This window comes from Furipterus horrens, unplaced genomic scaffold (genome assembly GCF_987537825.1).
Source record: "Furipterus horrens unplaced genomic scaffold, mFurHor1.1.pri manual_scaffold_4, whole genome shotgun sequence".
NCBI classification, from domain to species: Eukaryota; Metazoa; Chordata; class Mammalia; order Chiroptera; family Furipteridae; genus Furipterus; species Furipterus horrens.
In genome coordinates this window covers 20,514,100-20,527,096 of record NW_028327174.1, presented here as the reverse complement: position 1 = coordinate 20,527,096, position 12,997 = coordinate 20,514,100, and the positions used below count along the sequence as shown (strand labels likewise).

The following is a 12,997-nucleotide window of genomic DNA, read 5'->3' as shown; positions in this document are numbered from 1 at the left end:
CATGAAGGAAGATGGTCAACGGTGAAGGATTGAAAGCCATGTCAGTAGACATTTAAGGAGGATTCTTTGCAACTAAAGAATACATGATAATTAAATGGTTCACAAGACTCAAATATAGGGTATATTCCATAGAACAGGGTGATTTTAAGATGGGAAAAGCTAGAGGCTTCTATAAGGAAGCTTCAATTATTCTTTTTATAATACATTTTTTAAAAGATATATTCTATTCACTAACACACATCTGGACATCTAAGAAGCTTTGCCTCTAACTCTATGGACTTATTGAGAACCTCTCAAAATTTCAAGGTAATGTATCCCCCAAGCTAAATAAATTAGTGTAACACAGATGATTTGTTACTAGCACCATTTAACTGTTACTTAACAAATCCATCTTTGTCCAAGAGACCGCAGAGCCTCTGATCATTCCCTTTAAAACTATATTTAAAATAATGCTATTTGGACATTTATGAAATAAATTTATAGAGTTGTTTATTAAATCAGTCTCCCACCAGAGAGCAAATAAAATAATAAAAACAGAGACTTCCAGCCAAGATGGAGGCCTAGACTGACATGCTCCATCTCCCTCCACAACTAAGAAGGACTACAACTACTGAAAAACCAGAAATAACTAGAAGTTCCAGAAAATAAAGCTACATGGAAGTCCAACATATGAAGTTATAAACAAGTGGTGCTTGTCCAGACAGGTAGGAGGGGCGAAGCTGGGGCGGAGAGGTCAAGCTGTGCTGGCAGCGGTGGCTGCGGTGACGGCGGTAAGCACAGACACCCATATTTAAGGGGAGGCTACAAGTGCCTGGGGAACACCCCCGGCTGCAGACCAAACCTGTCAGCTCGCCATTCCAACACCGGGAAAGGCAGACCCCCATTACCTCGGACTGTGAGGGCTGGAGGGCGTGGGGACAGAGGAGGAGGCTCCCTGTCTCTCAGAGTAGAGTGAACGGCAGGAATCCATCTTGGACCCCTGCCCCCACACAAAGCGCCACAGCATGGTGAGAAGGGTCGCCAGGTTGTGACAAGTGCACGGGGCTCCGTCCCCTATAGTGTAGGAAGTGTGACAGCCCTGGCCAGGAAGCAAAGGTAAACACAAAACTGTCAGGATGGCACAGATCATGATAGAGATCCCAGTGACACAGCTGACCAGACAGCAAATATATGATCTATCAGACCAGCAGACAGATAATCTTTCTGAGGCACAGTTCAGAGCTCTGGTTATAAGAAAGCTTACAGACCTAACAGCGGGTCTTAAACAAGACGGGGAAGGAATGGAGGCTTGTCCTGCTGAAATGAATGAAAACACATACGAAACAAGTGGTGAGGGAAGGAATACCAGGGATCAAATCAACAAATTGGAACATTGGGAAGAAACAAACAATCAGTGCAGAAAGAGGAAACGAAAAGTGAAGAAAATGAGGAGAGGCTCAGAAACCTAGGGGACAGCTATAAGTGGGCCAACATCCGAATCCTAGGGGTGCCAGAAGGTGAAGAAGAACAACTAGAAATTGAAAAGTTATGTGAAAAAATAATGAAGCGGAACTTCCCTAACTTGGGGAAAGAAATAGACTTACAGGTCCAGGAAGCACAGAGAGTTCCAAAAATATTGGACCCAGGGAGAACCACACCAAGACACATTATAATCAAAATGTCAAAAATTAAGGATAAAGAGAGAATCTTAAAAGCAGCAAGACAGAAGAGAATTATGTACAAAGGGGTCCCAATAAGACTCTCAGCTGATTTCTCAAAAGAAACTCTGCAGGCAAGGAGGGACTAGCAAGAAATATTCAAAGGAATGAAAAGTAAAAACCTACAACCACGATTACTTTATCCAGAGAAGCTTTCATTCCGAACAGAAGTGCAGAGAAAGTGCTTCCAGGACAAAGTAAAACTGAAGGAGTTCATCAGATCCAAACCACTATTATATGAGATGTTAAAGGAACTTGTTTAGGAGAAAGAGGGTCAAAACTATGAACATTAAAATGAAAACTGTATCACAACAACCAACAACAGAAGCTAGGGAATTGAAACAAAGGCAAATTAAATAGGCATCGAGAGTGGGAAAAGAATTATAGGTATGGGGAACATTTGGGGGGAGGTCAGCTTGGAGGGGGAAAGGGGGAAAGGGAGGGAGATGGTACAGGAATTGAGAAGCATAGTAGGAGGGAGTGGAGTGGACAGGAAGATGTTGAGAAGGACTATGTGCACAACCAATGGGCATGGACTAAGGGTGGGGGACAACTGGAGAGAGAGGAGTCACTGGGTGGAGGGGAACAAAGGGAAAAGAAATTGGGACAACTGTAACAGCATAATCAATAAAGCATTTTTTTTAATGTATCATTTGTATTTAATTATATTAGATGTCTAAGGTGTTTTATCTTTAAAATGTGCATTTATATACAATATAATAGCAACCTCTAAATTGGACATCTGCCACAAAAGGGAAAAACAAATACAATAAGAGTTTTACTAAACCAAATATATTATTCATTAATTTTCTATCATTCTTTCAATATATTAATTTACTGGGATAACAATAAACAGGACAGATTAAAATTCCTGCCTTCTTGGAGCTTACTGCCCAGTGGAGAAAGAAACCTAGTAGTTCATACTTTGTGAACAAAGTCTATTTTCATTGATTTGATTAAAACTTATTTAATAATATCAAAAGTAAACAGTACGGATTTAAACATATAAATAAGTTTAAACTGAAGGCTTTCTACTTAGCCTGCAGCTAAAACTAATTAGGTGCTTTCCATTTATTTAGCAGGAACTCATTTAATCATCACACCAACCTTATTTATTATTCACATTTTCCAGAAGAAGAAACCAAGACTTAATTAATTCGTTCAAGAGTACATAGTGGCAGAGGCAGAATTCTTAACCACTAATCAATTAGTCACATTCATTCATTCATTCAACACACATTTATTGAGGGCCTTCAAGTAAAGAATAATAGTAGGTGTGAAAAATACATGATCCCTACTCTCACCTAGCATACATTTTAGTAAAGGAAACCAAAAATAAACAAGTAAACAAATATGCAGATCATATTAACTGCCAAGAGGAAAACAAACAAAGGAGGTTAAAGAGAAAAGGACGGTCAAAGAAGAATTCTCTGAGGAGGGCACATTAAACCCAGATTGGAAGGATAAAGAAAGAACTAGCTATGATCAAACTGAAGGCAGAACATTCTAGGAAACAGCATTAGCAAAAGCTCTGAGAAGGAATAACATTATGCACTAAACTAAAAAGTGAAAGGAGATAAATATAGCCAGAACGCGGTCAATGAGTGAGAGAATGCCACTGCTCTCCAATGTCTCATCTCATTACCAGAGGCCAAAGCACATAGCACACGCTGGGCTGTAATTCACCGTCCAGACCAGATCATTCTGACAGTGAAAAGGAGTTCTATTAATAATATTATGCCAAGACAATAACCAGGACTGTCAAAAACAGACAAGGACATCTGGTTGTCCTACTTAGAGCTCTTGGTAAGTAGCTCGGACTTCATCTTTAACGCAGTGGGAATCACTTAAAGGATTTTCAACATATATTTTAAGAAAATAACTTAAAATTTTATAAGGAAAAATATCATATATGGAACAGATCGGAAGGAAGGCAAGAATGGAAATACTGTAGGAAGCCCAATTAGGAGTCTGGTATGGTTGTCTGAGTTAGAGACGGAAAGTTGGTGGCAGTGATAAGGAAGCAGAAGCAATGGGTTTCCTGTGGGTTGGCTGAGAAGTGAGTGAGATGGAGAAAGGAAGAACAGGTTCTAGTTTTCTGACTTTTGAAGCTATTTGGATGGCACTAGCATTTTAAAAAGGGGAAGACTGACTTAGGAATCCTCTCTCTCTGGACTCCTTAGGGTATTGATTTAGAGAAAATATGCACATTTGACCTTTAAAAAATAATCCAGTTCTAAGTCTAGAACCTCATGGTATATACGTATACTGTAGGGTACATACCACATAAAACATTAACTGTAAAGTCTTGCCACGGCCTCTGGAGGTGCAACCTTTTTTCACAAACATCAGGTAAATGAATCAAAGCCCTCAACTGAGTACACTGGCTCTTATAATTTTAAGTGTATTTTAAATTACATGCCATTCACCCAAGTCTATTTCCTTCCAACATAATAACTTAAATAATGGGATTCATTAGTTTAGATTTAAATTTTTTTCTATGAGCTATTTCACCTATTTACCAAATTCTAAATTAAAAAAGTGTTAGTAAGCAACAGTGATATATTAAAGTTTTTAAATATTGGATAACAAAGATATTGAACATTTTTGCCATCCTAGAAAGATCTATTAATGGTATTCTAGTCTTCAATATAAAACACTATTCATGGGAAATTATGTATAACTGGAAATTATGTATAACTGAAGAAATTGCTTCTCCCAAGCCAGTTGGATAGCTGGTTGATTTCCAAGAAATACTCACTGGATTATCTAAAGTGTTACTTATATATTTTAAATCAGTCATATTCTATCATGTAGCATAAGTTAATTCATTTAGATGAAATCAGATAGCAGCAGTAGTCAAAATTAAAGGGTCTCTGTGCTACCTTTGTGGGGTACTTTTGGTAGCGGAGTAAATATGAGCTTTAATAGCATAGTGGGGGATATTGAAATAAAGCCAGATACTCTTGGCTTTACCTGGTAACAAGCTCCTCCTAGTAATGGCTCACACCTGGTTAATGCGTTGTTGTTAAGACACCCATTAGAGTTGAGTTCTGCTGAGTTAACATTTACACATACCAGACAGAATGTTTACATAAGGACAGCAGATGATATATTCTCACCCTCACATTAAAGGCTTAGAAGGTTTTGAAAATGTACAAGTTAAGGTGGGTTATGGATGACTCACTCTGTTCAAATCAACTGAGAAGAGCCCAAGGCCATCTATCAGATCAGATCTGAGATTACTTGGGAAATTGGTCTGATTATTATTTTTTACAGAGTTTATGATTTGTTCCAAAAACATAGATGTAAAAACATATATTTTTTAAATAACCAAATAAATAAACTGGTAAAGCTTTTAATTGCTTCCCTGCCTACTAGAGTCTGAAATTCCTTCATTAAAGTGAAGTTTTAGTACAAAAAAAAAAAAAAAAAACCCCAAAAAACAGCACCAGAGAAAGTGAAAAGTCAACTGTGCAGTAATAGAACAAATGTTTTCCATTCACGGCTGCTTTTAGAAGGGGGAAGATGGAGAAGAAGATGGTAATGATGGAAAGATAATTTGAGAATCTACCATATACAATGTGCAATATGAGAGTTCACATATCTTATTCCACTCATTCCTAACAACCTAAGAGATGGGTATTTTTACTCCCATTTTATAAATAGGAAAGCTAGACGCACGAGGTTAAACAACTTTCTAAAATTCACATAGCTAGAAATAAACAGAATCTACCACGCCAATGCTCCTCAAAGTATGGTTCACAAATTGTTCCTGGTCTGCAAAGATCAGTCAGAAAGTTAGAATAAGGAATTGACAACTTTTATGTCAGTTTGACACAGTTATGGCATTTTTAGTGTATTTTACAAAAGTTCTGTTCCACCATGGAGTGGAAATTTTAAAATCCAGTCCCCCACCACAACAGCGTTGGAAGCACTACACTAGACACTAGACTCTAAGCACTACGAGAGCAGGGACTCATGTTGTTCACAATAATACTTTCAACACCTCTTCCATGCAAGATTATCTGAAATAGTGCGCTGAATTTCAAACTCAAGTCTTTCTGCCTCCATAGCACATTTTGCCTCTACTAACAATAGAGCTTGCCGCCCTGGCTGCTGTGGCTCAGTGGATTGAGCATCGGCCTGCGAGCTAAGTGTCGCTGGTTCGATTCCCAGTCAGGGCACATGACTAGGTGGCACGTCAGGTCCCCAGTTGGGGGCACGAGTGAGAGGCAACCACATAGTGATGTTTCTCTCCCTCTCTTTCTCCTTTCCCCTCTCTCTAAAAATAAAGAAATGAATAAATAAACAAATAAATAAATAATCTAAAAAAAAAACCACAATAGAGCTTGCCAATTAACTTGTCGATGCTAAACGTTTTCTTAGAGAGGTCCTATTTAGACATATCTATCAGAAAATGTCAAATGGGTACAATTTATTCATCTTAGAGATATGTTCTGAGTTTTCCAGAAAACAGCAGTTTAGCCCCCCAACCCCCAACAGTAATTGCTTATACAATGGAGAGGGTCAGGGCATAGCAGCAAATGCACATGGAATTTACCTTGAAAAGTCATTCATTTACCAGGCTTATTGTTATTTATTTGAAATGACCTTATAGTTAAAACTTTACAAATGTGTTTGCATGACCAAATGTTGTTATAATTTTTTTAATGAATTATAAAAAGAGAATTTACCAATATATCAAGAGTTCTGTGAGGAACTATTCACACAATAATAACTTCACAAAACAAATTAGTATTTTCAGAATTACTTTAGAAAGTGTTTCCAAAGCTAGAGATTTTTTCACACAGGAATCCGGCCTCCAGGTTTCTGTCGTTCCAGGTATAGAACACAAGGCAATCATTTGGGGCGTGTGAATCACCCTTAAGTGAAAGCCACATTTCATGTTTATGTGTACGTATTAAAAGGAAAACTGAAAATAATGATACATTTTGCAGACACAAATGTGTGTATAGTTTGTGAGCACACCATTTCTCAGCAATTAAGTTAAAGATAATGTGAATAATTACACCATATAAGTAAAATTTCACTTCAATTTTTTTCATTGTTTCCTCTACCTTATCCCTTTCTTCTGTTAAGTTTTACTGTCTTTGCCAAAATACAACTGGACTGAAGTAATACTACCAGCACTTCGGTGCCAATGCGTAATGGAACTTGTAAAAACTTGCAGGTACAAAGGAGTGCATGAGAAAAATGAATATGTAGCAACAAGACATAATTGTTTCCCAACGAGTTAGTTCAAGTTAACAATTACAAAAACTGAAAATGGAACTGTAAAAAGTCAATTGTAAAAATGTCTATTTTAAGTCTCTTTCTATGAGCTTATTCAAATAAAAGAACAGATCTGAACACTGGTCATGATATTCTTTATACATTGCTAATACGAAATTCTACTGATAGCAGACTTCTGCAAATGTCCAAAATAGAAAGTTTGAAGACTTTGGAGATACAGATCTTATGGCTCTCTATTTTTCAGAAATCATCTGGGTATACCACACATATATAAAACACATAATTTTTAGAAAACATCTATATTCACATATCTGTGTGAATTTAAAAATATAACCATATATTAGAAAGCATTTACATGTATATAAATATTAATTTAAGTATATTTAAGTTATGTTGAGAAAGTTGTTGGCTAGGAAAAGACGTGAAAGAGGATAGTCTTAGACTTCAAGAAAATATTATCAGATACTTACAATATGCAAAAGTTTTAACACATCCACAAACCTGTAAAAAACAGCAATGAAAGAAATGTTTTAAATGAGTCAATGGGGAAACAAATAGTCTTCTAAATTATAAACCAGATACCTACACTTTCTCTGAGCTCATGATCTCCTTGGCAATATAATGGGCTTTACTTTTTATTCCAGTATCTTCATCCTGTGGATAAGAGTGCATTAAAAAACCATGAATTCAAAAAAGGATAATGAACATCGGCTTTGAGTTAGTCAGATGTAAATTCAGCTCTGATACTTACAAGTTTCCGATTAGAACACATTTCATCATACTATAACATCTCAAATGGCAAACGTGGAGAATTAGATGTGGTTATTAAACCATGATACAGGAGAACTTGAGGGAAATCGGTAATCCTCTGCCATCATCAGCACTGGCTTGACGGACTTCCCCAAGAAGCCCCAGGGCCTTGGTGGAGCATAGCCATCAATGGTTAAAAAAGAAAAGTCAGATTCTGCAACCCCTACAGATATCACATGAGCATTCTTCTCGGTGTGCACACAAGCAATGTGAGATTAGTGAATACCCAATAGGAATGTGTAAGGGCACTTTACCCTAAGTAAATCCATGAAGTCAGACACCTTAAGTGCAGTCTGAAAGGGCTCTTTTTCAGTCTCTACCAAACACATGCCAACATTTCAGCCACAGGCTCTTTTCAATTTACTTAAAATCCCTTTTGGAAATATGCTCGTTCAAGTCAGTTTTATTCTAAAGAGCTGAAATGAAATTCTTTAAATATGTAGTGCTTTGTGTGTAAAATGATATATTCTAGCAATAAGAAGTAAATGTTCACTTCTGGGGGAAAAGAGGTGATTAGGAAGGAGGTCTCAATATTTAGGGATTTAGAGGCCTCTTTTCATTTAAAAACTGAAAGAGCTGGCTTTGACTTTTGGTCATCAGGGAAAAGGAGCTTCTCACCATTTCCATTCTTGTGAAAGGTCTGCACACTGCAGTTCCAAATCCTTATTCAGATCCTTAGCCCATTTTAAATTGGGTCATTTATTTTTTAATTTTTCAGTTGTAAGAGTTCTTTATATATTTTGTATGCAGGTGTTTTACCAGAGATATTTACTAATACAGTAGTTTGTATGGAAAATAATACAATAATTAACAAATGATAATACAAGAATAAACTCTGTTCCAAGTGCTTATACCTGTCAACCTACTTTTGCCCAACCTGTATTTTTTCATTCTGTGTGCAGCACCAAAAGATTTTAATTTGTATAAAGTCCGATTTATTTATTTATTCCTTCTTATCACTTATGCTTTTGTTGTAGCTAAGAAGCCATTGCCTAACCTAAGGTCATGAAGACTTATTACTATATTTTCTTTATTTTATTTTTTATTTGTTGATTTTAGAGAGAGAGAAAGGGAGGGGGAGGGATAAAGGGGAGACAGAGAGAGGAAGAGAAACATCGATTTGTTGTGCCACTTACTTATGAGTTCATTGGTTGATTCTTGTATGTACCCTGACAGAGGATCGGACCCCCAACCTTGGCTTATATGGACACCACCAAATACCCAGCCAGAACATACTATACTTTCTTCGAAGAGTTTTATACTTTCAGCTCTCACATTTTAGGTCTATTATGATCCATTTCAAGTTAATTTATGCGTACAGTGAAAGGAAAGGGTTCATCTAACTTCGTTCTGCATGTGGTTATCCAGTAATTTCATCACTGCTTATTAACACCTTGACTTCTTTAAATATGTATTTTGACCTTTTCCATCACATAAACTTTTTTGTTGCCACCTGAAATCCATTGCGAAGTGATATTGATGTAAATAAGCTAACTGACTTTTAAAAATTATTTGAGTACAATTATTTGACCAACCTCCTACAGCTGGTAAGAGTCAGAGCTAGGACTGAACCATGGGTCTTAGGATGCCAAATTTCATGTTTTTCTATTAAAACACAATACTGCTTTTCATGTAAACATGTTTCAGACTTATTAATCAAAGATAAGAAAAGGCAAACTTGAAATGACATATTTACTGGGTAAGTTGGTATACATTTATTGGGTATATTACCCAATATATATTTATTTGTTTATCTAAAGCTTGATTTCAGATGCCTTTTTGCTTGCTTCTTTTCATGTAAGCCAATAATAATAGTTAAAATCTATTGAGCATTCACTTTGTATCAAATATTGTTTTAAAAAGTGTATAATCATTTAATTATCAAAATAATCTTAGAAAATAAGGACAAGTGTCCACCCTACTCCCTTTTCTTGTTACAGAAGGGGAAACAAAGGCACAGAGAAGTTAAGTAAATTGCTCAAGAACACAGAGCTAGTAAGTGATGAGAAATCAGGCAATCTGGCTCCAAAGACTATATTCTTCTAAATCACTATGAAAGCCAAAATCACTTAAAAGAAAAGCAATCACCAGGCTATGCTTAGATGCATCGAGAACCGCCTAGAAAGGGAGAGTTAGTCTATTTTATTATTGCCATTGTTGTCTCAGATGAAGAGACAGACAGGAGGCTCGTCAGAGGGGCTGACAATTCTACCGGAGGAAAATTAGTAATACACTAGCCTCAGGTGAAAAAATATTAAATGTTCATGATTAACTGAAGAAATAATGTCATTTTAAAAACAGAAAAAGATTTAACAGATATTGCACGTTGCGCAACTGAAGACAAAAAACCAGTAATATAAATACTGGAAGGGAAGAGATAGGCAGGCATGAATACAAAGGAAGGAACGCTGTAAACCTCCAATGACCACAAAACAAAAGAGTCAACCAGGCAATGTTATGACAGGACGTGTTGGGAAGACGCATAACACAAAAAGGATAGAGATTAATCCTTCCTTTTTACCAGGTGAGCTCCCTAGTAGACTGTGGAAACCGATTTTGGTCACAATACTTTTTAAGTATGGGAAGAAACTGGAAAGTGTTTGATTTCAGCCTGAGAAACCAACAAAATAAGAGAAAAGAGCTGTTTGTTAGAAAAGGGAAGAATTTGCAGTCTATTTAAGAGCGTAAAGGTTGATTTATTACATACCTTAGAGAGGACGACCTTTTAAAGCTCTTCCCCAACTGCAGGCTTTAACTCCTGCTAGTCATTTACAGCTCAGACAAAAGTCACTTTCTTAAAGGCTTTTATCCTAAGTAGCCTCCTCCCTTTCTAGCACATCACAACTGTTTAAACACTTCAAAGCAGGAAATACTTTGAGGTTCTTATGTTCATGTATTTTTGGTCCCTCTTGCCCCCCATAGTATATTAGCTCTTCAAAAGCAGGGACCATGAGCTCTGCATTATGTCTAGAACATACCAGTAGTACCTGGGACTTAGTATATATTTAAATATTTGTTGAATCTACATCTGTGAAGAAGCTGCAAGAAAAATGAGCTTTTAAATTAGAACAGGACAGACACCAATAAAACACAGATGGAATTACTTGATAGTCCAAGTAAATCTCACACTGCTGAGGGATGCAGTGGGGTTTAATAACAGTCATTCATCTGTCACAGGTGTCTTACAAATTCACCTGCCTTAAGGCCAAGTAATTTCTAATGGTTACTCCCAACTCCATGACTGACCACTTTACAGCAAAGAAATAAAGCCTTGCAAAGGATAAATAATCACTGAGCTCTTACCATGCACTGGACAGTGTTCTAAGTCTTTACACATATCAAATCATTTAGTCCTCACAAGTTTATGACATAAGAACTATTCTTGTTTTCATAAAATGGGACTCTTCAGCCTACAAGAGGTTAAATAATTTGCCCAAGAATATCCAGATCATAGATGATAGAGCTGAGATTTAAATCCAGACAATTACATAACATGTACCATTCATTTTAGGCTAAAAATAAACTTAAAGCAAAAATATGTTAAACAGAAGGAATAACAGATTGGTAATTTATGATACAGGAGTGGGGTGTCATGGATTTTCCCCATGGTTTCATATGCTTGTGAATATGTATATACTTTCAAATTCCATCATGCTATAATATCCCAACACATCCTAGGGTTACTGGTGATATACTACTTTTTCCCTGTAATTATGTCTCTATTCAAACAAATATGATTGAAAATAAAACAGAAATGTATATCAAACTAGAGAAACAATATAATGGACCCCCACGTACTGTGACATGTCCTAAATAACTATCAACACACAGGCCAATCTTGTTTCATGTATATTGAAAACACAAACATACAGGATTATTTCAAAGGAAATCCTGATGTGCTATTAATAGCAATTTTCATTTGATCTCTAAAAAGATGTGAATGAGTGTGTAATGTATTTAATTCCTTTCTTTCAAGTGGAATCATTAGCAGTACAAGGAATAAGCGTAAGAGTTTTTGTTCTCAAAAAGAAAACTAATGGACATTACTTAAAAAGATCTCAAAAATTACTAGATGATCTTGAAGTGATATATGCTTGGAAATATTATAACATCTTATGTACTACATTATTGCAAAATTTTAATTTATTTCTAAAAATATATTTCTCTTTAAAAAATTATATTTTATTAATTATGCTATGACAGTTGTCCTGATTTTACCTTTTTGCTCTGCTCCACCAAGCACCCAACTTCCTAATGCAATCCCCCCACCATTGTTCATGTCCATGAGTTGTGTGTATAAGTTCTTTTGCTATTCCATCCCCTCACCTCTTTACCCATTCATCCATATCCCTACCCCAATCTGGCAACCATCAAAATGCTCTCCATATCCATGATTCTGTCTCTGTTCTTTTTGTTTGCTTAGTTTGTTTTTTAGATTCAATTTTTGATAGATATGTATTTTTGATATTTTAATGTTTATAGTTTTGATCTTTATCTTAAATAAGTCCCTTTAGCATTTCGTATAATAACGGTTTGGTGATAATGAATTCCTTTGGTTGTTTTTGTCTAGGAAGCTCTTTATCTGCCCTTTGATTCTAAATAATAGCTTTGCTGGGTAGAGCAATCTTGGCTGTAGGTCTATGCTTTTCATGACTTTGAATATGTTTTGCCCATCCCTTCTAACCTGCAAAGTTTCTTTTGAGAAATCTGCGGACATGGGAACTCCCCTGTAAGTAACTAAATTCTTTTCTCTTGCTGCTTTTAAGATTCTCTCTTTACCTTTAACCTTTGGCATTTTAATTATGATGTGTCTTGGTGTGGTCCTCTTTGGGTCCATCTTGTTTGGGACTCTCTGTACTTCTGGACTTGTAGGTATATTTTCTTCACCAAATTAGGGAAGTTTTCTTTCATTATTTTTTCAAATAGATTTCCAATTTCTAGTTCTCTCTTCTCCTTCTGGCACCCCTATGATGCAAATGTTGGACCTCTTGACATTGTCCTAGAGTTTGCTTATACAATCTTTATTTTTTTTTATTTTTTTCTTCTTGTTCTGATTGGTTGTCTTTTGCTTCCTTATGTTCCATATCATTGACTTGATTCTCAGCTTCATCCACTCTACTGTTGTTTCCCTGTAAATTGTTCTTTATTTCAATTAGTGTATCCTTTGTTTCTGACTGGGTCTTTATTCTGCCGAGAGCCTAAGTTCCTTGAGCATCCTTCTAACCCATGTTTTG

At 36.2% G+C, this 12,997-nt stretch overlaps 1 protein-coding gene across 1 annotated transcript in view; it reads right to left on the bottom strand.

The window, feature by feature from the left end:
- The window catches only part of FGD6 (FYVE, RhoGEF and PH domain containing 6), a 111,048-nt gene that overhangs the window by 52,738 nt on the left and 45,313 nt on the right, over window positions 1-12,997 (bottom strand). Inside the window, exons 5-6 of the mRNA XM_090275093.1 lie at window positions 7,540-7,607; window positions 7,424-7,454 (exon numbers count right to left, since the gene is read on the bottom strand). Coding sequence (XP_090131219.1) covers window positions 7,424-7,454; window positions 7,540-7,607 — 99 coding nt within the window. The remainder of the gene's footprint in view (window positions 1-7,423; window positions 7,455-7,539; window positions 7,608-12,997) is intronic.